The sequence below is a fragment of the Ascaphus truei genome, chromosome 8 (assembly GCF_040206685.1).
Source record: "Ascaphus truei isolate aAscTru1 chromosome 8, aAscTru1.hap1, whole genome shotgun sequence".
Classification (NCBI taxonomy): Eukaryota; Metazoa; Chordata; class Amphibia; order Anura; family Ascaphidae; genus Ascaphus; species Ascaphus truei.
The window spans coordinates 60,537,055-60,562,559 of NC_134490.1; the positions used below are offsets into that span (position 1 = coordinate 60,537,055).

Consider the following 25,505-nt stretch of genomic DNA (forward strand, 5'->3'; position numbering starts at 1 on the left):
ATTTTTTGTCCCCACTTTTGAAGATTGGGACAAACTCTGGTAGTTTCCCAGGTCTTAGGATATGGCCTGCAGACAGGATAGAATTAATTATGGAAACAAGTGGGTTAGCAAGGGATGAGGCCCCAAAGTTTCAGGAACTTAGATTGTATCAAAGTCAGGTTCACATTGGCTACTTAGTTTTAATTTGAGGAATGAATTAGGAACATTAATAGGGAATACCTCTGTCTATATGTGGATGCTAAGACAGGAGTAAACACATTGATACAAGAATTGATTCCTAGGTATAAATTATCTCCCTATGAGACACATATGGGATGACTTATGACTATCAGCAGTCCACAGGAACGAATTAAGGACCATGTTATTGGTAATAAAACAGTAAGTTGTATGCAACTAATACATTTTTTGAGTCTCTCTAGGCAACGTTGAAAGTGCACCTACTCGAGATGGGATTAATAGTCACATATTTCCTGCGCAAGCATGCTTTTCATCTCAGGTGAAAAGGCCTAAAGTAACCACCAATACAGCAAAATCAAAGCGGCAGAGTCATTTTCCTGGACCCAAAGTACAGTAAAGCTCGTTCCAGCTCCACCAAAGACCAGAGTCACCTAAAGCACAGCCGCATCAAGTTAACGTCTTGCCGAGTCAAAACTCTAACCGTTAACCAACGAGGAAAATAAGACACCAGGCTAAGGCCAGGTTTTATCAGAACTTTTCATTTTTGCAGAGACTCAATATTTTTATTCTTTAGAGTGTGTTAAGTTAGAAATTTAAGGTGTATGTAGAATTGAGCCTTGATGGGAGGATTGGTTTCCTGGAAGCGTGGCTTGTGAAAGCTCTTGTATGTGTTTTGGCAGTACTCATCACTCTCTATGTATGTGTCATGTGCAGCAAAACTTTGATCCAGAAGTGTGTTGCACCTCCACCGAAAGGAGGGGGTCACCCAGGGGCGTGTGTCAGCCACAAGGAAAGGATCATAAGTCAGCCATGTTGACCATCGCAGACATTGTCTGTTCTGATATTCTGAGTGAATGATGTATACAATGCGTGCAGGGTGAGGATCATGCATTAGCTTCCACAGATACCAAACCCCCTCAATTCTCAGTAATAGAATGTTGTGATGATTCTGAAAATCCAAGAACAGGTTCAGATTAGGCTTATGGCCTTACAAAACAGAATTGCTTTAGACTATGTTTTAGCTTCAAAAGGAGGGTTATGTGTTTGGTTAATGACAATGTTGTGTTTTTATTTCAGATCAGTGTAGCAATGTGCAGCATGAACTAGATTAAATACAAGAGATTCAAAAGAGGTTTACAAAGGGAAGTGACAGATTATCACCCTTGGGGTTAGGTGAATGGCTTAGATCACTTGGAGCAATTTTTTTTTGAATGTTTTGATGTGTTTGGGAGTGTTACTTGTTGTCATATATGTGGGTGTCACGTGTTGCAAAGGTATGATCCACAGGTGTGCGACCCCCTCCCCCAATCGGATGCCACTCTTTACAGATGCCAGAAAACAGCAGTACCGTGAAGAAAGAAGATGCCGACCACAGTTATTCAATTCATCAAAAGACATATTGGCCGCAGCGCCTTACGAGACCATGACAGTGAAGGGCACGCACCCTTGTCCTCTGAGTTATCCCTGGACTATCATCATGAACTTTATTCTCAAAAGCTATGTTTTAAGAATAAAAAGGAGGGAGTGACAAAGTGAGAATATGACGTAAGGGGGGGTCTGACATAACAGCACTGGGATCTAAGCAACCATTTTGAGTCAGCATCCATCTTAGGTGCCTGATATTGTCTATTGTCTGTATGAAAGTTGGAATGAATGTTAGTTTAAAATACATTTTTTCTTCTGAAGTTCCAATTGATATTGAGCGGTTCAGCTAAGCCAAAAACCTTGAGAACAAGAGCAATGTGCCAATGTTATGAAAATATGCCATTACAAAAACGAGAGAACATAAGACCAGTCCACTATAGTACTCTGGAGTGACAGGGGTGACCAATCAAGTTCCCAGACCCTAGTTTGTTTGTCGGTAGGGAAGGGACTCCTTGTGTATGTTCTGTAGGTCTTCGAGTTTAGCGAGCAAGCAGTTGTCGGGGATGAGAGAAGCTCATGAATAGCCGACCAACACCCTCAGGTAGTTTTTCTAAGGTTAAGATTAGTCATAGGGAAAGTATATCCTTTTTGGTTTAGTTTTTTAATACTTTTATAAGATTATGTTTGTCTCGTGGTTTCTAGGGGGGACTGTGAAGGATAAAATATGGAGATCATATCTCTATGCTTTATAGAAACCACTCGTCTCCATATTTATCTGTTTGCTGTGCTTTTTTACTAATACTGTTTTCTATCCGAGGTAACTGTGACCTAAAGCCGACTGATTACAGAGAAAACGAAACATAACTTCAGAAAGCAAGGACACACGGCATTCCTGTGAAACTTGCATCAGCCGACAAGACCCCCGCCCCCATCGTGCCTTTTTTCTACTAACTAATGTAATAATATAATTGGATAAGCTTTGCCGCATAATAGGTGTGGCATTGAATGATTGGCTAGTGTTAGCCTACTTTGATATAAATAGATTGTAATACAAAAACTCGGCAGTCTTGTCTTGACTACTTGTCTGAGGAAACTAATACGTGACTCTGTGTCATTATTGGGATCCAGGGTGCACACCCAGACTCCAAGTTACATAATTTGGAGCCCACATCTGAGCAGTAGAGACCCTCGATTGAAGGGACCTTAACACTGTATGCCGTATGGTGGAGGCGTTTTGTCACTTTGTTACCCACCCTAACTTAATGTGTACATATGAAAAGGAAACGGTACTCTGCGTTCTCCAGTACCACTCAACTTAACCTATTTGTCCAATGTCAACACATTTATGAATAAAAGGTTGACACCTGGTAACAGGAGGACAAGTAAAATGGATTATTCAGTAAACCACAATCACCCACCTGCAATGTACGATGATCGGATGGTTTCCGGTCTGCTGCTGCTGTTTTTGGACGGCTCCAATGAGGTCGATCATTCCTTTTCCTTCTGCCGGAATTCCTATTTCAGGCCAGCCGTGAAAATGAAACTGCCGAACCAAGTGCGCCTGCTTCTCCTAAAAGGTATTCATTGTTATTATCGTCATATGACATGGTGGGCAATGTTCCCTAAATGGTGCTATTCCACAAGGCACCTTCTGCACACTCCCATTCACTCTGAAATAGCACCACCTATTTAATATGGGCCTCCATGTTCGTAGCTTTGCATGTTCAACGCTTCATTGCCAGCACAGAAGGATTTGTGTAATTATAGTAAACAAGAGTGATATTAAAGCAGAAGTCCGCGCTGATCAAGGTTTTTTTCCCCCCCGATTTGTTTTATATTTACTTTAAGAAGTCACCTTGTCCCTTCAGGGGATGTTTTTATTTTTTTAAGGAGATATGAGCAGTCGAACATGCACATGAATGGGAGTAAAGGTGTGCCACGGCTTTGCCCACCTTTGTGGATCACAGACCAAGTGTCCGTGAGGTAAAAATGGATGAGTTCTCAAAGCCCCATGCAGTCTGGTGTTACCATGGTAACTGCAGATGCTAGAGCAGGAGTGGCCAACTCCAGTCCTCAAGGGCCACCAACAGTTAAGGCTTTAAGGATATCCCTGCTTCAGCACAAGCAGCTGGCCCCCTGGGCTGAAGCTGGGACTGATTGAGCCACCTACGCTAAAGCAGGGATATCCTTAAAACCTGACCTGTTGGTGGCCCTAGATAACTGGAGTTGGCCATCCCTGCAGTAGGGATTGAAGAAAAGTCTTTAAAGAATACATAAAAAAGAACCGGAAATGCTCGGTACAAGCATTATGGGGGGTGGGGGGTGGGGATGGGAGAGGAGAGAAGAGAGGAATAGGGGATGATGCGGTTTTACATTTTGTTGGGTCTTGAGAAATCCTTATCATGGTTTAAACTGTCAAAGTACAGTCAAGCTCTGCAAAATGCCCACACTTTTGCCATACTTTGCTGGCTGTTTAATTTACCCGACCAGTTTTTTCTTTGTTACCTATTGTTTTATGCTCGTCACCATTTTAATCAAGCAGATTATGATAAAAGTGATGTGTTTCTTTTAACTTGGCACGCTGTATATCAGTGACGTTTCAGTCATTAGCAAGGGGGTGTAAACTGGCAGTGACATTGAGCAAACCTTATCTTCTATATGTCATGAACAGATCTGTGGCGATTGTATTACTAGGGGAACACGGTGGGAAAAACTGTTGCATTAAAACAGACTTGAATTAGTCATTAGAATAGAAAGTGTCATGTAAACAATCATTTGCTTGAATGTACTGTACTTCGTTTGGGGTTGCATGGCATAATGGCTTTTATTCAAATTGAAATTCAATCTTTAGTCACTGAGATGTATTTTCTCATAGTAAGTCCTGTGTTTGTACGTAATGTAAATGCACAATATCTTAAAGCATAAAATGAATTAAAGAGCTCTGTGTTTTGTGTTTCTGTATGTTGAACCTTTAGAAGAATCAATCTAATGCTGCTTTTAACTTTTGGTAAACAATCCTATAAATGGCATGTATTAATAAAAGATGAAACCTCAACATACAACTGTAATCTTTTTATTTCAGAAATGATTTGTAGAACAATTTCCCATACAGTAGTGTGTTTAGTTACCTGGTTAATTGTTACTATGAAGTCTCTCACACTTATTGCCTCTAGCAGACGATCATTCTTAACCTCTATGTTTATCTCTCCGTAGGTGACAGCGCCCTCTGATGGCCAGTATTGAAAACATTTGTCCTGTTGGGAGACAAACAATTCCTTATCGTCACTTTCTTATTAAGGAGCTTATTCTGTATCCGATGAAGCAGCCATTTTGGGCAAAATTCCCCACTGACATTAATGGGGAATTTGGTCAGAAGATGGCCCGATCATCCGCTGTGGTGGATTTAGAGCAAGCCTCTGTTTTCATATTTGTCACTTGTACAAAGAAAATAACAGCCGTGCACAAAGAAATAAGAAAACGCACAATTAAAAAAAAAAAGCTTTAACCCAGGATCTCTAGTCCTCAAGGGCTACAAACAGGTCAGGTTTTCAGGATATCACTGCTTCAGCACAGGTGGATCAGTTAGACTGCACCACCTGTGCTGAAGCAGGGATATCCTGAAAACCTGACCGGTTGGTTGCCCTTGATAACTGGAGTTGGACACTCCTGTTTTAACTTATATACTGCAAGAATGGCTTGCAAAGCATATGCTGCAGTTGTGCAGAGCAAGATTGTGTTTATGGGAGATTTTAGTGTTTTTGTACACTTAAATATTAACATTTGACTAAGTTTGACACAAACTGAAATGCACATAGAGATATAAATATAACTTAAAAAAACTACCAAATAAACACTGTTAGAGGTGCCAGTGACAATGAAGAGGGTGGGACAGCTAGAACATTTGTCTTGGACCCAGTGTAAGAAAAGCCCCAGAACAACTGACCCAGAATTTCAGATTTCCATAGGTCCGGAGCCCCCCCCCCCCCCATCCTCTCTAACCACCACTCAACATTTCAACAACCTGAAAGGGCCAACCAAAGCTATACAGTACAGCTAGAAACATGGGCTTGACTGTAGAGAGCTTGGAGAAATAACTCTCATCCTTAATTTGAGTCGGCTGATTTCTTTGGGTCTCTTTTTGGGAAAGAGTCTTGCCTCCAGAAAAATGACGTGTGCACACAGTGAAATTAAAAGTAACTGATCCACATGTATAAAGACGGATCACATACCTGCTCTCTTTCTTGCAGCTCGGTGAGTATAACTATTGTGTGAGACTTCCACTCCCAAACCATTCTCCAGAAATCTTCCACTGTATGAGGCAATGGGCCTTGGGTTGCAACAAAATAATCTTTCTGTCGATAGCCCTTAAAAAGACAGAACACAATGTTTTTTTATATATCACATTGAGTACAGCTCTGGCGCAGCATCACTTACAAAATATGGCCCTGACTCTTTCAGAAAACGAAAAGCATTATTACAGTACATTTTAATCAGGTTCAAATTTGATTGAAGTAAGAGTACAAAAGAAGAGAAAGATGCCCCCTTTTTTTCTCAAATTTGATTCCACCCTGGACGAGGCCTTAGAGGCTTATAGAAATATTTGATAATTGTGCAATTGCACCCATATATACTGTATTCATCCTGTCAATGTAAACCATCTGTAGAATTCTGCTTTAAAGACCATCAAATTCACTGCACGTTTATTATTCACAAATACTGTATGTGATTGGGAAAAAAAACCATATTAAAGTCCAATGTAAATTGAATTTCATTAATACCAACAAGGGCCACTTGTTATATAATAAACATACACACTTCTTATCTTTATTATTAGTATGTGTTTACTTACATTTGGGATTTGTTTAATTCTGATATTTGTACATCATCTCCCCTGTCATTCATTGATTGATCTGTCCTGCAGAGTGCAGTATGTGGGACCTTTGCCAATTTTGAATTAATATTTGCTAATATAGAACTTTATATGGGGTTATTGTAAACCCATTAGAGAGAGAATCTGCAAATAATCGAACTTTACAATGCTATCAGAATTGTACACTGGAAAACCTGCCTAAAAAAAAGCATGTAATTGAAGAAATGTAAAGTATATATTGTACTCACATCAATAAATGAAGCATTAATATAGTCAGTGTATTCTTCCCCCCTTTTCATTGAAAGAATCACTCTGTTGAAGTCATCTGAAAATTGAATTACAAAAGGATGATGTGTTTTTCAATAAAGAATCATTATAACGATCATCAACATAGATGTGTGAAACAAAAGAGAGAAGTCCAAAGAGCCTCAAAGTGTAGAATCGTTTATACTAGAAAACATATAGCTATACAGGTTGATATCCCGCTCACAATAAAAACAACATATCATTGCTCATCTGTAATATAAATGCTGCCTCCGCTATGGACGGATACTCCTCTGCCTTGGTAGACTGTTCTCCTGTTCATCTGCAACTCCCACGCCTCTGGCCTGGACGGGGGAGGTGGAGATGGCGTCACCGTAAGCGGAAGTGCATACCGCAACAGATTATTGTCAAGAACAGAGCACAAGCAGCAATCCTAGTATATGTTTTGTGAATCAAAGTCCACATACAGATAGATGTGTGCATCCTGCCACTTGCATAGAACCAAAGTGGCTATTTATTAAAGGCGCCCTTATTCTATTAAGTGCTATTGACTTTATTGGGGTTTTCCATGCAATGGCGCCTGATCAGTGCTATAGCACTTCATAGAAAGGGCTAATGTCAAACGGCAAAACACTGGATTTATCAAAGAACAAATAACCAATGGAAAGCCATGAGAATTTTTAGAAATCTTGTGCTATTTTTTCACAATAGTATTAACCGAGTTTTGCAGAGGAAGACTTTTAGATATCCGTGTTCATACGTAGGACAATACATCACAGAAAACCCAATTGTAGTGTACAGTATGTGTATATGAACAGGATGAGTGATCATAGTTGTATGATCAGGTTTGTGATTAAGGGAACGTAAGTTAAAGGATTTCTAATAATAATTCAAACATAGAGACTAATATTATCGCAGACAACGTTATCCTCAGGTTACACATCTTATAGGAGTGATATTAGATATAATATACATTTCATAATGTTTTGCTGATCTCTGAGATGAAGGGGGTAATTCTATATTGCCCGTTGTCTTGCCGTAGGTGTGTGTCATATGGAGTATTTAACACAAAAACAAGTCTTGAATTCTGAAGGATACTGGGAGCAGTAGCACAGGGGAGGGCAACTCCAGTCCTCAAGGGCCACCAACAGGTAAGATTTTCAGGATATCCCTGCTTCAGCACAAGTGGCTCAATCAGTTCCAGCTTCAGCACAGGTGACCCAATCAGTGCTGAAGCAGGCATTTCCTGAAAACCTGACCTGTTGGTGGCCCTTGAGGACTGGGGTTGGCCACCCCTGCAATAGGGAATTCAGCAGAGAGCTGGCAGAAAAATAGCAGTTAATAAATTCATGCACTTGCAGCAGGGCAAGGTTTCATGCGCCCTAGGGGAAACGTAAAATTTGCGCCCCCAAAAAAATGATTGCCAGAGCAAAATGACATACGGGATGTGATTGTAATAGTAGATTTGCTGTTTCCTGGTGAGTACTATTGATTTTTTTAAATCTTTCCTAGGAGGGAGGGGTGGGAAGAAGGGGAGAGGGAGGAAGGGGGGGGGGGGGGGGGAGGAAGGGGAGAGGGAGGAAGGGGGAAATGAAAATAAGAGGTGAGAGATAAAGGTCTGGGAAAAGTAAAAGATGCGCTGGGAGTTGAGGAATAATGGCCATTCACAATGGAACAGTAGCAGTGTTTGGAGGTGTTCTATACATTGCCAGTGGAAGTTTACAACCATACATCTCACTGGGCCTTATTCTGTAAAGTGTGAGAGTGCAGATTGGACATTACAGCCCAGAACGTCGAAGTGCCTTGTATAGGGTCTCCTGTGCGTTCGCACCAAATCTGTGCTGTTGCACTTTGTTGAATAAAGCCCATGGTTTCACTTTAATTTGCAAGGGTAAAACCGATGGTTATAACGACTTTTTCTTACAATAAGTAGTTTCACTTACACGGAATAATTTGAATCACTCTGGCTTTTTTCATGTTGGCTGGCAGATTTCCTGTTCTCATGTTCTCTTTCATTATTCGAACGTTTGTTAGTTTCTGGAGAAACAGTAAAGAATGCATAAAAAATACTGTTTGAGGGAGACGGAATGGATCGGGGATAAAATAGCGATAACAAATTCAGATAAGGTTAAATGTAACGTTTTTATTGAAATTGTGTAAAACGGGCAGACAAACTGGCAAAAAGTTGCTCTTCTGCCATCAACTTCAAATATCTTAAATTAACCTCAAATTAGGCAACATATGCATGTTATCGTTTAATACATACAACATTGGACTCCTTAGATTTTAAAGGAGCAATCCAAGCCGGTGAATTTGTTTGCAATTTTTTAAATATAGCATTGAAGCAAGGAGTCTTCGGAGCGGAATCCCATTCATTTCAGCTCCGGGACACCCTGCTTCCAGAGATGCTCATCTCTGAAGACGCTGCCGGTAGCTGCTCCAGCTGAGCAAGATGGGCTTTAAAGTTTAAAGCTCCCGGGTCACATGGGCCAATAGGAATCCGCACCAATTACATCACAGCTTCCTCTTGGCCCGCAGGGCACGTGATCTTTAAATAGCGGCCATTACGTGATCACTGGCAGCCGAGGAGAACAGCTACCAGCACCTACTTGGGAGGTAAGTATCTCCGGAAGCAAGGGGTCCCGGATCTTTATATATATATATATATATATATATATATATATATATATATATATATATATATATATATATATATATATATATATATATAAAACAAAATGGGGCAGCCGGCACTCCCAATACCATAAATAGTTTGCGGTGCATGTCCTATACCAATAGTAAGAGAAAAGTTATCCACTCCAGCAGGAGCAGACACAAGACAGCACTCAACGGTAAGTAAGAAAATTTGTATTAAAAAATAAACATAGCACAAACATGTTCTTTCCTATTGTAATATAAGCCAAGTGTGGTAAGTTTGTAAACACACAAGACCCATTGTAAAGCTAACCACTAACAAGTGTCTCGAGTCACGAGGTGCATGAGTAATGATTATATTATGCAAACCAGAGTCCTCCCCATCTGATTCACTGTTGTTTTGCTGTGTTTTAATTGGAGCGGTGTTTTTGTAACCTTTTCTTGGTTAAGGAACCCTATAATTATACGGTGAAACTCTGCAGAACCCTAACCCTCTCCAGTAGCGCGTCCGAGGTCAGATGCATTGTAAGGAACCCCAATTCTCTCTAATAGCGCGTCTGAAATCAGATGCATTGTAAATTCTTCTGTGTTTGGTCCAATTTTCAAATGACCTGGAAATTGCAGGGAACCCTTTAGGGATGCCCAGGGACCCACTAACTTCTAAGTCAGTTTCTTTTACTTACTTTGAATTCTTCCTCAAGCCCGATTTTATCAAAATGTGGTGCTGGACTGTACAGCGTTTGGAGGTGCTTTTCTAAGGAGGCTACGTCAAGTTCGGTGTCACCATATAGGTAGTATTCCAGTAAGGCTTGATAAATGAATGAATACTGCATCTGAAAACAAAGCACTGAGAGGTCAAAAAGCATTCACATTCATGTTAAGATAGTCAATGGCAAACCAAGAAATGCTTTGCAATGTGAAATGCAACCCAAATGTTTTCTTGAAGAGAAATGACAGGCTACATTTCTATCAATGCAGGGGCGTAGCTATAGCCCGTGCAAAGCCAGGGGGCCCACGCTCTTGGGGTCCTCTCTCCCCCCCCACCGCCCGTCGGTGGCCCATCTGTGTCTCTTCATATAGAGACAGGCTTGGGCGATGCCGGCTGCGGAGTGCGGAGCTGATCACGGAACAGCTGGAGGGAGGAGAGTAGGGCTGTCTTCTTGCTTAACCGTTCCCGGGCTGCAGGTGGCGCTGCAGAGCAGTCCATAGCTGCTCCTCTCTGCATCTCCCGGTTCCGTGTGTGTGTGTATGTGTGTGTGTGTGTGTTGCTAAGTGTGTGTGTTGTTAAGTGTATGTGTGTTTACAAGTGTGTGTTGGTGTGTGTATTTGTAATGCATATGTGTGATTCATGCATTATTTGCTTGTATATGTTGTATATTTAGTGTTTTTTATATGTTGAATATAAATCTGTATTTGTATATGGTATGGTATATGGTATGTGTGGTGAGGGAGGAGAGATAGGATGGAGGGGAGGAGGGAGTAGAGATGATGATGAGGGGGGGAGAGGATATGAGGAGGAGGGGGAGAGATGATGAGGGATGATGATGAGGGATGGGGGAGAGATGAGGTATCATGAGATAGAGCAGGGGAGCGCAATTTTTTTCTCCTGCGCCCCCTGCTGGCAGTCCCCCTCCTTACTTTGGTTCTGGGCGTCACGACGTCACCATAGCAACGTGATGTCACATTGCCATGGCGACGCGTCTCCAGAAGCCGTCTGAACCAAAGTAAGTGAAGTTTACCGAGGCCTTCGCCGCTTGCCGGGCATTTAATATAAGTACCTTCTGGAAGCGCGCGGGGCCTCTGTAAACCCCGCGCCCCTCCGCAGATAATCTCGCACGCCCCCCAGTTTGCGCACCCCTGAGATAGAGGATCAGGGAGAGGATGGGAAGGAGGGAGAACATTCTCATCAGTATTAATATTAATGGGGCCCTGAAATGTTTTTTTGCCCGGGGGCCCGTGAGTGTCTAGCTACGCCACTGATTCCATGGGTGGTGTTCCCGTTCAAAATCAAACTGTGCATTTTACAGAGATACAAATGGGAGCTAGACTAATTCTGCAATTCCTTGCTAATCAGTTCCAACTCTTCGCAAAAGAGCAGATGGAACGTAGCCACATGCATTTAATAAAGAAAGCACCCAGAAGGCCATACTGAAACCATTACTGGATAAAGAGAATAGAACGTCTGTGGGGGTTATGCATTAAACTGTGAGAGTGCCGATTGGGGCACTATCACATGGAAAGGCTCTGACTTCACTGGGAGTTTCCGTGCGATAGTGCCCTGATCGGCACTATAGCAGTTTAATAAATACTACTGTACCCTGTATTTAAAAAGTAAAAAAAAATGTTGGGAGTAGAAGTACAACTGTGGACCATTGGGTGGTCTCCATTACCAACTGCAGGCTTGTGACTTCAAATAGTTTACTAATAAAACCAATTAAAAAGATACAAAAAAAGACTCCTCTTACATCTGTTTGGACCATTTGAGGACGCTGATTCCGGATTTTTGCAACATAATCAAAGACATCAACCTTTTTTTCCTCATGCATCATGTCTATGATAGCATCTATCACTATAAAGGTGCCTGTTCGTCCAACACCAGCACTAGAAAAGGTAAAAAAGAGAAGAGTTGAGCAATAAAGTGTCTGTATTTTTCCTGCATACCTCTCAACTCTTTAATGTAGAGTTGGCACTCCTCACTCAGCCTCCTATGCATACCAGCTAGAACACCATTATACTCAGAAATGTAACACACCCTTACACACATCACTTGATCCAACACATATCAATGAAATCCCAGGTACATCAAAATCAGAGATCTCTTAAAGCAGTCATCCCTCGCCAAAAAAGGTCCTTTATTTACTTAACGAGTTGTTACCTTAACTTAATGCCTCATTAAGTGTTAATGTGTATCTTCAAAGCTCAATAAACGCAGAGCAAGGTGCTGTTTTTGAACGTAAAGGTCGTTGCGGTAACTATACTGGCCGTTAGTGCTGATAATACGCAAAAGAGGCGTTCCCCCTAAGAACGCATATCCACAAAGGTCTGTCATAGTTAACACATGAATTTAACCTGAACTTCGTTCGTTCATACCGAAAGGTGAGGTTACTTCGATCCAGACGCTGAAATATGAGTTTTGCTGGCGAGAGAGACACTGCATCTCCACAAGTCTCCAGCAAACCCATATTTCAGGGTCTGGATGGGAGTAACGCCACCGTTATGTAAGCAGGTTTAACGCCATGTTATTTGATGCCAACGCAAAGCAGTGCCAACTTAACATGGCATTAAACCTATGCTAATGAGATATACAACAGCCATTGTATTTGCATACAATTAGCTTTGTGTATGTGCGTTAACCTCAGGTAAAATAATGTCTGTTAATGTTTTTGATAATGTCCCGTTATTAGCACTGAGTTAACGGAGCAGTGGTTTTGGGCCTTGGAGTCTACAGTAACTGGCCCTGGAAGTAAATTGTAATCTTGTTTTATTGCTTTGCTGTAACCACTAGATGGGGAACTTCTTTGGTAAATGAACAGTGGTATATTTGTTCTACTAAGAGGAAAGGGTTTGGCATCCTGTATCTGATGTCCAAAACATCCTCTTTCCTTTTTCCAAACGCTTACTTTTTTTCTTTTGGCAAAGGGATGGCCTATGTTGAACTTTTCATGGCGTCGGCAGTAAATACCAACAATAAATGTATATTTATTACAGTGGAAATTATAAGCTATAGTTACTATTAAAAATACCAGGACCCGATTCAGTTCCTTCTTTTACCCTAAGCCTGATCACAGAGTCCACAATGTTTTTAAGCAACAGACATAAAAGAAAATAATTGCTTTGAAGTCTATATTTGATCTCACAATGGCTAAGCATCATGTATTGGCTATTCTGGTAATATAATAATGTGGATACAAAAGCTCACACGTAAGCGATGAACACTTTGCAAGTCAGTCCCTGTTATTGTGCTATTTTAAAAATAATGGCATTGTCATGTTTTAATAAATAAGAAGCTGTTTTTGTGGCTAGCTCTGAGGAATTTGCCTTTAGAATTCACATACTCCTTGGAATTAGTAAGGAGCTTATCTGGATGGAAACCATGTGGTTAAATGCTGGCATTTAGTGTCCCATTTGGCTTTTGCTAAAAAAAATTTAGGGGCTGTGCCTGATCACGTACTACACTGAAACAGGGCTCTCCCCCTTCCCATCCAGCGGACGGAACCAGATGATCGATCCAGAAGTGCCAAAGGGTACATAGCCACGGAGGTGGCAGCAACCTCTGGCACTGAAGCTGTTAATCGTACTTGGTATAATTAAGAACTTAACTGCATTGTTTAAGGTCCAATATGGGATAAGTTGCCCAAGTTGTATTGCATTAGGAGGACAGGGAAAATAAATATGGAGACAATCATCTTAATTGTGATCAACATAAATTCATGCAATGTATATAAATGAAATGGCACAATTCCACTACTTGAAGGGAGAAACGGGTATCTGGTGAATCATAATGAAACAGCTATTTAATAAAAGACAGGTGAAGATGTAAGCAGGTATAAAATAGACCAAGCCTCATGGCCAACAAAGTGATCTTCCACTTCCTTTGCAAAATGACCATTTTTGTAGTTGAAGACAATACCTTATAAAGGGATCTACCACTATGAACATTAAGCAGAAGTTCCCTGGAATGAGGAATTTGATCAGTGTACATTAGTTATAACAAGAACCTTGTGGGACATTATTTCACATGGTGTCTGATATTTTCTGGAGACACCTTACCATCTAAATCTTTCATATTTGTATGGCTGCATCTTAAAATGCCTTATTTTAAATTGTGTAAAATTCTAAGTTGAGTAGACATTGCGAAATGGAAAGATTGACAACAAGCACGTTATCGATTGTTACACTGTCAAGACCATCCAATGATGGCAAAAACCACATTATGTTTGCAGATTTCACCAATATCTACTAATCTAGTTATATCTTTATTTAAACAGCGCCATCCATGTGCATAGATAGCGCTTTACTGCAGTAATACACGTGACATAATATCATAAGACACTTGAGTTTCTCAGAAGTGTGCATTTATACTTATTGTGCAGTTAGAAAGTCCCTGCTTTATACAAATATGAAGAAAAAAAGGAAGTCAATAGGTCACATTTTCATGCGGCAGCGAAGAATGAGGTAACAATGAATGGGAAAGAAACGTGGTCCCCACCCTGCTGCCTATTTTTTTGGCAACATGTTTCAATTAATTCATTTGTCTTAGGTCTTAAAATGTTCAACTTGAAGATTAAATAAAGAAACGCGTTTTCTAAGCATGCATGCAATTTTATATACATTTGATGTGCTTTTTATTTTCATGAGTGTCTTTGAATGAAGAAGGCGAGGTAAAAATAAGTAATTTATTCTGTGGCTAAAGAAAAAGAAATGCATGCAATAAATGTTAATGTTCAATGACATGGTAAGAAAAAAAACCATGAACAGCTCAGCCATGTGAACACACAGCTTGCATCGCCACGCTGTTACCTTTGAATAACCAGGAGATGTACATGACCTTTGCTCAGTTTTCAATTTAAAAGAGCGATCAGGAAATGGGTTTTGTTGGTACTCCGGGCAAAATCTTCAACGGTACAAAACGTAACTTGACACGGCTACCAAAAGGGAAATGTCACTGAAGTTCCCCTTGGGGAAAATCACACAGACACCTTTTCCCAGACAATAAATGAATCCCACTTAAGAATTAGAATGGACAAACAGGCTCTTCCTGTAAGTCAGAAACAGTCTTGTTATTAGTTCTGTGGACAGTTCTATGGCCCAGAACCCCCATTCAAATAAATGGCAGCCGAGCTGTGCTATTGCATAGCCCCCATTTGTGTATCTGGGCTTACGCTGAGTGCCCGAATATAAACCTGTATAAAATTAAGATTGATAGACACTTCTTACCTGCAGTGAACAACGATAGGTCCAGCATGGGAAGGGTTCACTGATTTGACTTTTTTTAAGAATTTTAGCATGCCGATAGGTGAGAAAGGCACTCCAAAGTCCGGCCAGCTGGTAAAGTGCAGCTGGGTTATAAGCCTGGGAGCTTTGCAGCCATCATGAACCTGCTTGTAAAACAAGGAAGCAAACTTCTGTTAATGCAAGAAAAAAAAAAAAGAATCATTGTCAGATGTGTTAATGTTTCTATTTACCATAACCAAAAATTCAAGGCTGTAATGCTAATATTCACAAATTATAAGAATGAAGTGTAAAAATGATATACTCGCAAACATTTGAAAAGTTGGAATAAACTATTACACTTACCGGTTGTATGCAAAACTTGCGAATTGTGTAGTCTACAAGGACTATGACATCTTCAACAGAAACGCGAATATTTCCATAAATCCAACATCCCTGATCTGGCCAGTATTGGTAGCATTTATCCTATGTAAAGTGAAAATTATGTTAAAACCACTATAAGCTTTAAAAAGTGGAGCTGAGTGGGTCTAATTAGGCTAGGAGATCTGATAGAAATGGGAGAAATTAGATGTTTTAAACACTTTCAGGACTGGTTTGATTTTAAAGAAGGGGAGAGATGGCAATATATGCAAATTCACTATATGAACACAAAAAAAATTAAAAAAACATGTTGAGGACATTTAATTCTTTTGAAACAGTGTTGGTATTGCTGGGTGCAGGTGAGCACAATATATCGTACATCTATAGAACATTATTGGAAATGGTATTGGAAAATAACACTTATTAGCTGAAGTATGCCATAACATGTGCTTTGAGTTAGCAGAAACTCTCTCTCTCTCTCTGTCACATGTTTACCATATATAGAGTTGTTTACTGCAAAGGAAGTGTGACTCATCAGTTTAAGTATGCATTTTGCTACAACACTTAGCACTGATTGGAGGAAGCCTAACACAAAATACTATAATTAAGAGCCTAGGCTGGGGATAGTGCCAGAAGCTTCTCCACAGACCGTGCAGGTGCCCTGGCCAAGAATTCCCCTCGCTCTCTCTGGATCAGACTAGACTTTGGGGCTTCCCCCGGGTGTTTGGAGCGTTTTTCCTGTTGTATGCTGTTAAGCTGTGCAAGTTGTAACAGCGAACATAACCGAAGCCAAGTAAAATCCTTTATTGATTACATTTCTAAGACTGTTTACTGACTCAGAGTGTGCAAATTATTAGCTGAATTCAAAATCTTTGCATTACAGAAATCAAGGATGAACCTAAGCCAGGGTTTGTATTAGCCTGGGAAAAGGAACTGTGTAGGGAAAATTCTGCACTCAAATGGACACAAATGTGGAGTAATGCCAGCTCTTCCTCGATGTCAACGAATATCTTAGAAAACGCGTATAAGATAATGTACAGGTGGTATTATTTTTTTTGTAACTTAATTTTATTAGTTTATAATAGTATACAGTACAATACATTACAAGATACACTATGTCATGGTGATTCTCATTGTATCCGGAAGTATAACTCTACTAATATCAGTGGAATAGAACTTCAACCTGTGGTCAGACTGGTGAGCCTAAAGGGGTATCGAGACACGGCTCGCAGTCCGGAGTCCATATTACGGTGTCAAACCCCCCTTCTAATCGGGGGGGATCAGGTGTACATGCTCTGTCACCGAGTCAATAACTGCCCAATCGACTAACCGGCTGACACACGACTCATCCAGATGACCTATACATAGACAGGTAGACAACTACATGGGTAGACAAACAAACGTGAAGACCGACAAACAATCAACCATACGGACGGACAAACCGGTAGACAAACATTGAACCAAGAGGAAGAGAGGGGGGGGGGGAAAGAGGGGGTTGGAAGTAGTGGGGTAGGGATGGGTGTTAGTGATCGTGAGTGTGTCTTAGAGTTGTTACGCGGCCTCTCTAGGTATGTTGCCTGGCTGAAATGTGGTCATCCGATGCAGAGCATGGGTGTAGCACACCTCTCCCAAGGAGAACGGACCTGAAAGTACAGGTGGTATTATACACCACAATAACAGAGCAAATGCTATCCAGGAACGTCTAATAAGTGATCGAGAGGATGTGGGAACAGTGCTTCATATCTGGTGGAAGTGTAAGAAAATAAAGTGTTTTTGGGATGTGATAGTGGAGCAGATTTTCAATATTGCCAAGATTAGAATCCCAAAAGACCCGAGTATTTTTTATTGCTAAACAGGGAAGGAGTGAAGGGGCACAGAATTAGGAAATCTCTGTTAATACATATGCTGAATGCAGCAAGATGTGCAATCGCTGCTAACTGGAAAAAGCTGGATGCACCCACTATAGGACAATGAATCGGGAATATGGGAGGTTATGAGGATGGAACAACTCTCATATATAACCACTGATACAAGGTTAAAATTTGAGCTTCTCTGGCAGCCATGGTCAAAGTTCACTGGTAATAGATAAATTGTGAAAAGTTTTGAGAGAGGAAACATCTGCCAAAATGGGAATAATAGGGACAATTGGGATTATTAAATACGGGTTTGACTTGTTTTTAGATTTTATTTTAATCTAATTTTTTGTTTCGTAAATGTATGTATGTATTTATTTATCATTTAAATTGTCAGTATGTTTTCTGATATGTTTTTGAGTTGTATTGTAATGTACTGTACTGTTTTGTAGTGTATTATATTGTGTTGTACATGTTTATTGTTATAAAAATGTGGATTATAAGTAAAGAATTTAAAAAAAAAAACGCGTAGGGTCAGAGGTCACGGCGCCTTGGATAAGTGCTGGTTGTTAGAACGTGTGAGTCAAGTGAAGCAGGAAACAGCGTCATCGTGTTATCGTGCGAGTGGCTGCTTTGCACGTGTGCAGTTGTGTGTGGATTCCCCTTCCTCTGCATCCATCTTGTAGAGTCCTCCGAAGTCAGAGGAAAACGGGACATATACTACACATCGGGGAGCCCGCGAGGACACTCACTGCTACCGGCGTCTGCATGTACTTGGTCACAAACGCGTATGATTCCAGTCCTGCTGTAAGTAGGGTTTTGGGTTTTAACCCCTTGATGACCCGCTGCAGCAGGCTCCTTTGTTTTAATAAATAGTTATTTTATTTTCAGCTTGTTTGTTAAGTGTATTGTCTCTTGTTATGTGTTTTATGTTGTCTGTCCAATTTTAATATTACGTATTACACTATGATTTTTCTTTCTGTTTCTGTCCCTATGTAACGGACCCCTGGATTGGAGATCTTCTAGTGATTGGACCATCTGGAATTTCTTTCCCCCTTCATTTGTTTGAACTCTATTTGGGACTTATTGGACTTTTTGGGCGCTGGTCTGTATAAGTTCTAAGCATGGAGTTATGTAAATGCCATATTAAACTGCAGCGTTATTTTCCCTGATATTATTACAGCTCAAGTACTTTGGGACATGCTTCATAAAACAAAAGCCTGGGAACAGACCTGGACCTTTTTGCACTGGGTAGTTTTACATTAGAATGTGTTGGTAAAAGAAATAGCGGCTTTACCTCTTTTCTTTCTTTTAGGTTGGTTAGCATGACTATGGTTGCAGATTTTTGTTCCCAAATCATTCTCCAGAAGTCATTAACAGTGTCTTGTTTAGGACCTGTATGAAGAACCAGCAAAACCATTAAAACAGTTCAGATCAGGGGTATCCAAGTCCAGTCCTCAAGGGATACCAATAGGTCAGGTTTTCAGAATATCTCTGCTTTAGCACAGTCAAAAACTGAGTCACCTGTGCTGAAGCAGGGATATCCTGAAACCCTCACCTGTTGGTAGTCCTTGAGGACGGGAGTTGGCCACTCCTGGTTTAGATTAAATGCAATGTGACAATAGTACATTTCTGACCCATGGACAAAGGACCTGCTTGTCTATGTGATGTATTTACTGGGCAATGGGGTTGGTCGCGGTTTAGACTTGGCTTATACTCCAGGCTGGGTTCTCTGCTTTCAGATAGTGGCAAATACTATGTTTAGTCTCCCATTGAACAGGTAGAAAGAAGCCCAAGCTGTCTTTAACCTCTCCTACTCTCCCTTGCTGTCCCTCTTTTTCTTTCCAGCTGGGATCTGCGGAGCAACATCACTCCTATTTTGGTGCTCCTCTCCCAAACCGAAAATGGTCTTTTAAGTTCAACGGGCGTTATTAAAGGCATACATTAAACATCCAAAAAGGAGTGTCACATATGTATGTGTCAGTGCTTTTTCACACTAGTGTATGTGATATAGCCACACACTAAGGGGCTGACTCTATATATGCCGACGAGTCGCATTGAAGTCAATGGGGAAGTTTGACTAAAAAAGTCTGATCGTCGGCTTTGACATATAAAGAATCCGCCCCAAAGTATGTTAACATCTGGGATTACTTGCTGCAATGTGTTTCTCAGCCCCACCCTCTGCCCTGTTTAAGGAACAAAGGAATTCCAAAGCACAGCTGAATTCATTCAGAACCCCTTCAGCCTACATCTACATCGCCCCAAAGGCAGAGAGCCGTTTGCTGCTCGGTTACGGTGTAGGGTAAAGTCTTCTAACACAGCACATTACAGGCCTGCCCTACCTCTCTAATATGGCACATTGCAGGCCTGTCCTACCTCTTCTAACACACACATTGCAGGCCTGTCCTACCTCTTCTAACACACACATTGCAGGCCTGTCCTACCTCTTCTAACACACACATTGCAGGCCTATGCTACCTTTTCTAACACAACACATTGCAGGCCTATCCTACCTCTTCTAACACAGCACATTGCAGCCTATCCTACCTCTTCTAACACAGCACATTGCAGGCCTATCCTACCTCTTCTATCACAGCACATTGCAGGCCTATCCTACCTCTTCTAACACAGCACATTGCAGGCCTATCCTACCTCTTCTAACACAGCACATTGCAGGCCTATCCTACCTCTTCTAACACAGCACATTGCAGGCCTATCCTACCTCTTCTAACACAGCACATTGCAGGCCTATCCTACCTCTTCTAACACAACACATTGCAGGCCTATCCTACCTCTTCTAACACAACACATTGCAGGCCTATCCTACCTCTTCTAACACAGCACATTGCAGGCCTATCCTACCTCTTCTAACACAGCATATTGCAGACCTATCCTATCTCTTCTAACACAGCACATTGCAGGCCTATCCTACCTCTTCTAACGCAATTTTAACCTTGTCTGGAACTGTTGCATTCACCCATAACCATATATTATCTCTAACTCTCCATGAAATGTCTGTAAATTGAATCTATTACCTCTGTTCATTTAATGCAACCATGTATTATCATAACTCTGTGCCCAGGACATACTTTAAAACGAGAGGTAACTCTCAATGTATTACTTCCTGGAAAAACATTTTTTATAAATAAATATCACCTGTGGACACGCAGAAGTCCCACCACTGCCACTGTTTTTGTATTATGATGGATAGCACATTCTGTTTAATGATGATCCTAAATTACATTAACTTAAGACGTTCATTGGGTGGAAAGACATAACGTTACGCTTATAGTGCCGGTGACGTCAGGCTGCGGTTGCTGAAAAAATCCAATTGAGATTACTTCCAGCGATCTCGACCAAGCCGTCGCGCCACGGCTTGCGACGCGACGGAGGCCATGCATTTGTTTTGACGCGCCATTGCATCGCCGGCACTATAAGCACAGCCTTAGGCTGCGTCCATGGTATGGACGACCGCGCGGATGCATCCGCACACTGAGCGGTCAGACTGCCTAAAGGCAGTGATCGCGTCTATATGACGTGTGGGCGGAAGAGGGAGGGGGCGCGCGTTGCGCAAGAAATCAGTTCAAACTGATTTCTTGGTGCGACGGGCCTGTCACGTGAGCGGTTCGCCCAATGCGGGCGAACCAGCTCGGTGATGTCACTGGCACGCCCTTATACATGCCCACGGATGGCGCATTTAGCATGGCCAGGTAAAGCACCTGCTTTCCCTCAGCCTCCGCTCGGGCAAATTTCTATGGACGCAGCCTTAGACACTCTTGGCTCTTTGTCATAACTGTAAACAAAATACATAATGTCGGCCTCTCCCTGTTCTGACACATTCCAATATAATTGCATTGCTGATAACAATATGTATGTATGCCATCATTACCTTGAGCTGCAATAAACTTATTCCTTTCCTTGAAACCCTGAAAAATAGAACACGTTGCAAAACAGTTCAGCTTTACAGTCAACATAATTATTATTTGAACATGCACTGTGAACAAAAGAGCAGGAACTCATCTCTTACATTTATGTACGAAGCATTAATGTAGTCTGAACTTGGGACTCCTTCTACTGCTGTCAATATAATTCTGCAATGATCATCTGTAAAGAAAAAAAAATTAGAATTGTGAAGTTCAGAAAGGTGTTTTTAAAGGATGTTGGGCCACATTTACTAAACTGTGCTACTCCATCAGACAATGGCACCTAATTATACAAGTGCACGAGTCATAATGCGTCTTCTGGCAATGGAAGGTGTCTTATGGAGCAACGACACTTCGTAAATAAGGCCCTATATAGCAAATTTGCCTTGTCTACTTATGCCAAAAGGTAGTACTGCAAGTCTTTTTTCTGACATGCACTGAGTGGTACAGTATACTGAGCAGATCACTCATTTATAATCTCTGTGAAATCAGTTATGGATACATTTTGCATCCATTTTCAAGTGCAATGAGACATCACAATGACAGCAGTTCATTGATTGGCTAACAAAGCCGGCGTCAACTGTTTGTACCAGGATATCATGAATATTTGATCAACTGGAGGGTTTTCAATGATAATAAATGAGCTGTTCTGCTCTGTTGGGATCCCCTTGGTTCTGATAACATGATGAAACAAAATATAAAAAATTAGACTGGGGCTTCCACTTTAATTTAGTATATTGGTTGTAATACTAATAAGAAAACCCAAAAACCCTATTTAAAGGTTTTCTTATTTGCATTACAATGTTCAATCTTAGGCCACGATTATAGTGGCGGCATGCGTGCGATGCTGCGCGTCTCCGGAACAAATGTATGTACCCTCATGATGCCGTCCATAGTGCACACGACCGTGTGAGTGAAGAAACGCGACATTCTCGGCAAGACAAAAACTTAGTCTCTGCCGCACGACGGCCGGGTCACGTGCACGGTTCAGCCAATGAGGGTAAACCACTCATGTGACGTCATGGCCACGCCTCCCTGGACATCAGTGCAGGTTTCACATGAGTGGCAGATGCGCATGACGTAATGCGCTCTGTCGCACGCGCAGAGCAACTATAATCACGGCCTTACAAGATGCTTTTGGATAGTATAATGAATTCAAAATATTTTGAGGTTGATGTTCTAGATGAATAGTTATCCTTTTATCTAGAAACACAGGAATGTGCAGAGAGTTTAAGAACACACTATTACATTGTCAATTTTTTAAATGTGTATAGCAATGTCATAAGGCCAGAAAACATTCCGTATTTGAATAATCTGGCACACCAGAGGTTAATTTGAGTAGCACGTTGTATCTTAAAAATACAAGGAATTGATTTTTTATTGAGGTCTAGACCTGGCCTGGTTTCTGTGTTTGTCTAGGAGTGAGGTTATCTGGGACCAAAGCCTGATTCAGGAAATTGGGGAGTCACAACTTTTTTCTGACAGTAGAAATAAACAAGAAAGCTTTTAATATAACTTTAAAGAGATTCCTGAAAGGTTCTGCAAATGCCAGAGGGTGTGAACAGGAAGATATTCCACAGGATTGTATAAATGTACTAAATACAAGATTTAATGGCTCTGACAACAATTCACGAGAATTCTAAATATATTACTGTAACATTTGCGTTCAGACAAATTAAATTATGCTAAACAATCCACGATTGTGAGGGTTCAAAGGACAGATATCCATTTGTCACTCAAATATAGTATTAAAACACATCACGTTTAATATCCACACGTGTATTTTAATTATACCAATGCAACAGTGAAAGTAGCATCTTTCCAGATATGATAGAAATAAAGATATGGGGTATTTTCTCTATTCAGTGGGGGAAGAGAGATGGTGGTGGGGAGGGTTAAGGACACACCCAGAAGGTGGACTTATGCTATGGTCAATGCAGGAAGTTTAGGATCCAAACCATGCACTGGGGATATGAATTTGACATTCAAAATAGAGGGCGTCCATATTTCCAACTTCAAGCCTCTGAAGGAATCTGATAGTGTTATGCAGTAACGTAATTAGGCAATCTATTTTACTCCTTTTATTTTGATTAAACTGTCTGCATATATTGTACTGTATGTGTTGGGAATATTCTTTTTCTGTAACCTAAGCACGTTACTACTTTTGCATATTAAATCTAAAATGTAATAAGTATTCACTTTGCGCTTTAATTGAAGAGTAATTGCATTTTTGGGCACATTTTGCTACAATACACTTGTGTGTGTTAATGACATATTTTGCTTGGTAAATGGGGACCAAAGGACCCCAAGCGATTAAACCCTTTTTGTATCCTTGGTGGTGACAGTGATTTAAGATATATATATATATATACAGTGGTCGACAAATCACCAAAAAATCTACTCGCCACACAAAAAAATCTACTCGCCACACAAAAAAATCTACTCGCCACCTAGTACCAAAGTGTGCTGCTTGGGCCAATATTTACTCGCCCGGGGGTTAAATCCACTCGCCCGGGGCGAGCAAATGTATAGGTTTGTCGAACACTGTATATATATATATATATATATATATATATATATAGATATATATATAGATAGATAGATATATATATATATAACAATGAAAAGAAAAAGAAAAGCGTCCCAACTCACCACTCAAGTATACTCAGAACAAATATCAAAGAAAATTATGATTTATTTAACAGCACAAATAATCAAACATGTTTGATTATTTGTGCTGTTAAATAAATCATAATTTTCTTTGATATTTGTTCTGAGTATACTTGAGTGGTGTGTTGGGACGCTTTTCTTTTTCTTTTCATTGTTATATTACTTCTAGTCCCTAGCACCGTAAGTGGTTATTATATTACTAATTTAAGTACTCATTATTTGCTTAGTCTGTTGCAGGCTGTTTGTCTTGTTGTAAATATATATATATATAGTGACGGATTGAGGGGGGACATTACCTATTTGAGTGACTTTGCGGGGTGAAAAGTGGATCAGCTATGTAGCTGTGTGTATTAACCCTTGTCACATATACAGGTCACATGCTCACCGGTGAGCCTGCACATAACATATTTTATTTTTGCTTCCGTTATGCATGTCAAATCACTTCCTTCTTGATAAGTATCTGTCCTCATTTAGAAATAACACCTATTATAAACTCCATTTGTGTAAGCACATTATCATCTCCTTACTGATTTCATAACTCGTGACCTGTTACTGACAGCTTTGTACTGCATGACGTTCTAGTGATGAAGGTAACAAACACAAAGTATTCCCTAGAGTTTCATTAGTTTACACTGTTAACAGCACTACATATTATTAACTGACATTTTCATTTAGCAGGGCGTATTTTAACAATTCAATTCTTTCCAGGTTCAGTTAAACACAATTTGTGAGATACTGTAAGGTGCAACATTTTTATTATTGGGAATAATTTTTATTATTACATTGTATGAATCAATAATGAAGTTTGGCACCTTCTTCAAAGATATACATATTGAAACTGAGTTGATTTTAGCTTTGTTGTCAATTGGAGATATGTACTGTACAAGGACGCAACAGAACTTCTTGCCATAAAACGAATGTTTAAAAATGCAATCTGTATATGCCAATGTATCACTGTAATTTTCACCATGTTTCTTCCACGCAAGTACATATAAAAATGGTTATCTGGTCCATTACATTTAACATGTCCTATACATCAGAAGTTTCTGCAAAGTCTACTGAGCGTAACGATAAAGCTGAATAACAATCAGAAGCAAATGTAAAACTCTTGTTAAACAAAATTCCAACATTTGGCCCAGAAGTCAAAAAAAATTTTTTTTAAACTGTTGAACATTTTTACACAGCCACTAATATGATATATTTGTATTGAAATATGGTACATCATGTACTCTGTGGATACCATACAAACAGTGATAATCAGCCCATCTAGACTTTGTCCTCATCCTACTGTAACTCCCTTTTCAGTGCACGGTACTGATCACTGAACTTGCGCTCCCACCACTGCCACACCTTCCCTACGATATATATTCACTCTAACCTCACTTCTTTCCAAACTACACTTCTTTCTACCATCCT

At 40.4% G+C, this 25,505-nt stretch overlaps 1 protein-coding gene across 6 annotated transcripts in view; it reads right to left on the reverse strand.

Annotated features, from left to right (window-relative positions):
- The window catches only part of PTPRE (protein tyrosine phosphatase receptor type E), a 126,064-nt gene that overhangs the window by 16,608 nt on the left and 83,951 nt on the right, over positions 1-25,505 (reverse strand). For 5 of the 6 annotated variants that reach the window (XM_075612244.1, XM_075612243.1, XM_075612241.1 and 2 more), the window contains 12 exons: positions 21,524-21,600; positions 21,386-21,422; positions 18,794-18,891; positions 15,629-15,748; positions 15,269-15,432; positions 11,797-11,932; positions 10,015-10,164; positions 8,620-8,713; positions 6,661-6,737; positions 5,772-5,906; positions 4,671-4,796; positions 2,961-3,112 (listed from right to left, as the gene is read on the reverse strand). In XM_075612244.1, the coding sequence (XP_075468359.1) occupies positions 2,961-3,112; positions 4,671-4,796; positions 5,772-5,906; positions 6,661-6,737; positions 8,620-8,713; positions 10,015-10,164; positions 11,797-11,932; positions 15,269-15,432; positions 15,629-15,748; positions 18,794-18,891; positions 21,386-21,422; positions 21,524-21,600 (1,366 nt within the window). The remainder of the gene's footprint in view (positions 1-2,960; positions 3,113-4,670; positions 4,797-5,771; positions 5,907-6,660; positions 6,738-8,619; positions 8,714-10,014; positions 10,165-11,796; positions 11,933-15,268; positions 15,433-15,628; positions 15,749-18,793; positions 18,892-21,385; positions 21,423-21,523; positions 21,601-25,505) is intronic. The other variant, XM_075612242.1, reaches the window with a different exon arrangement.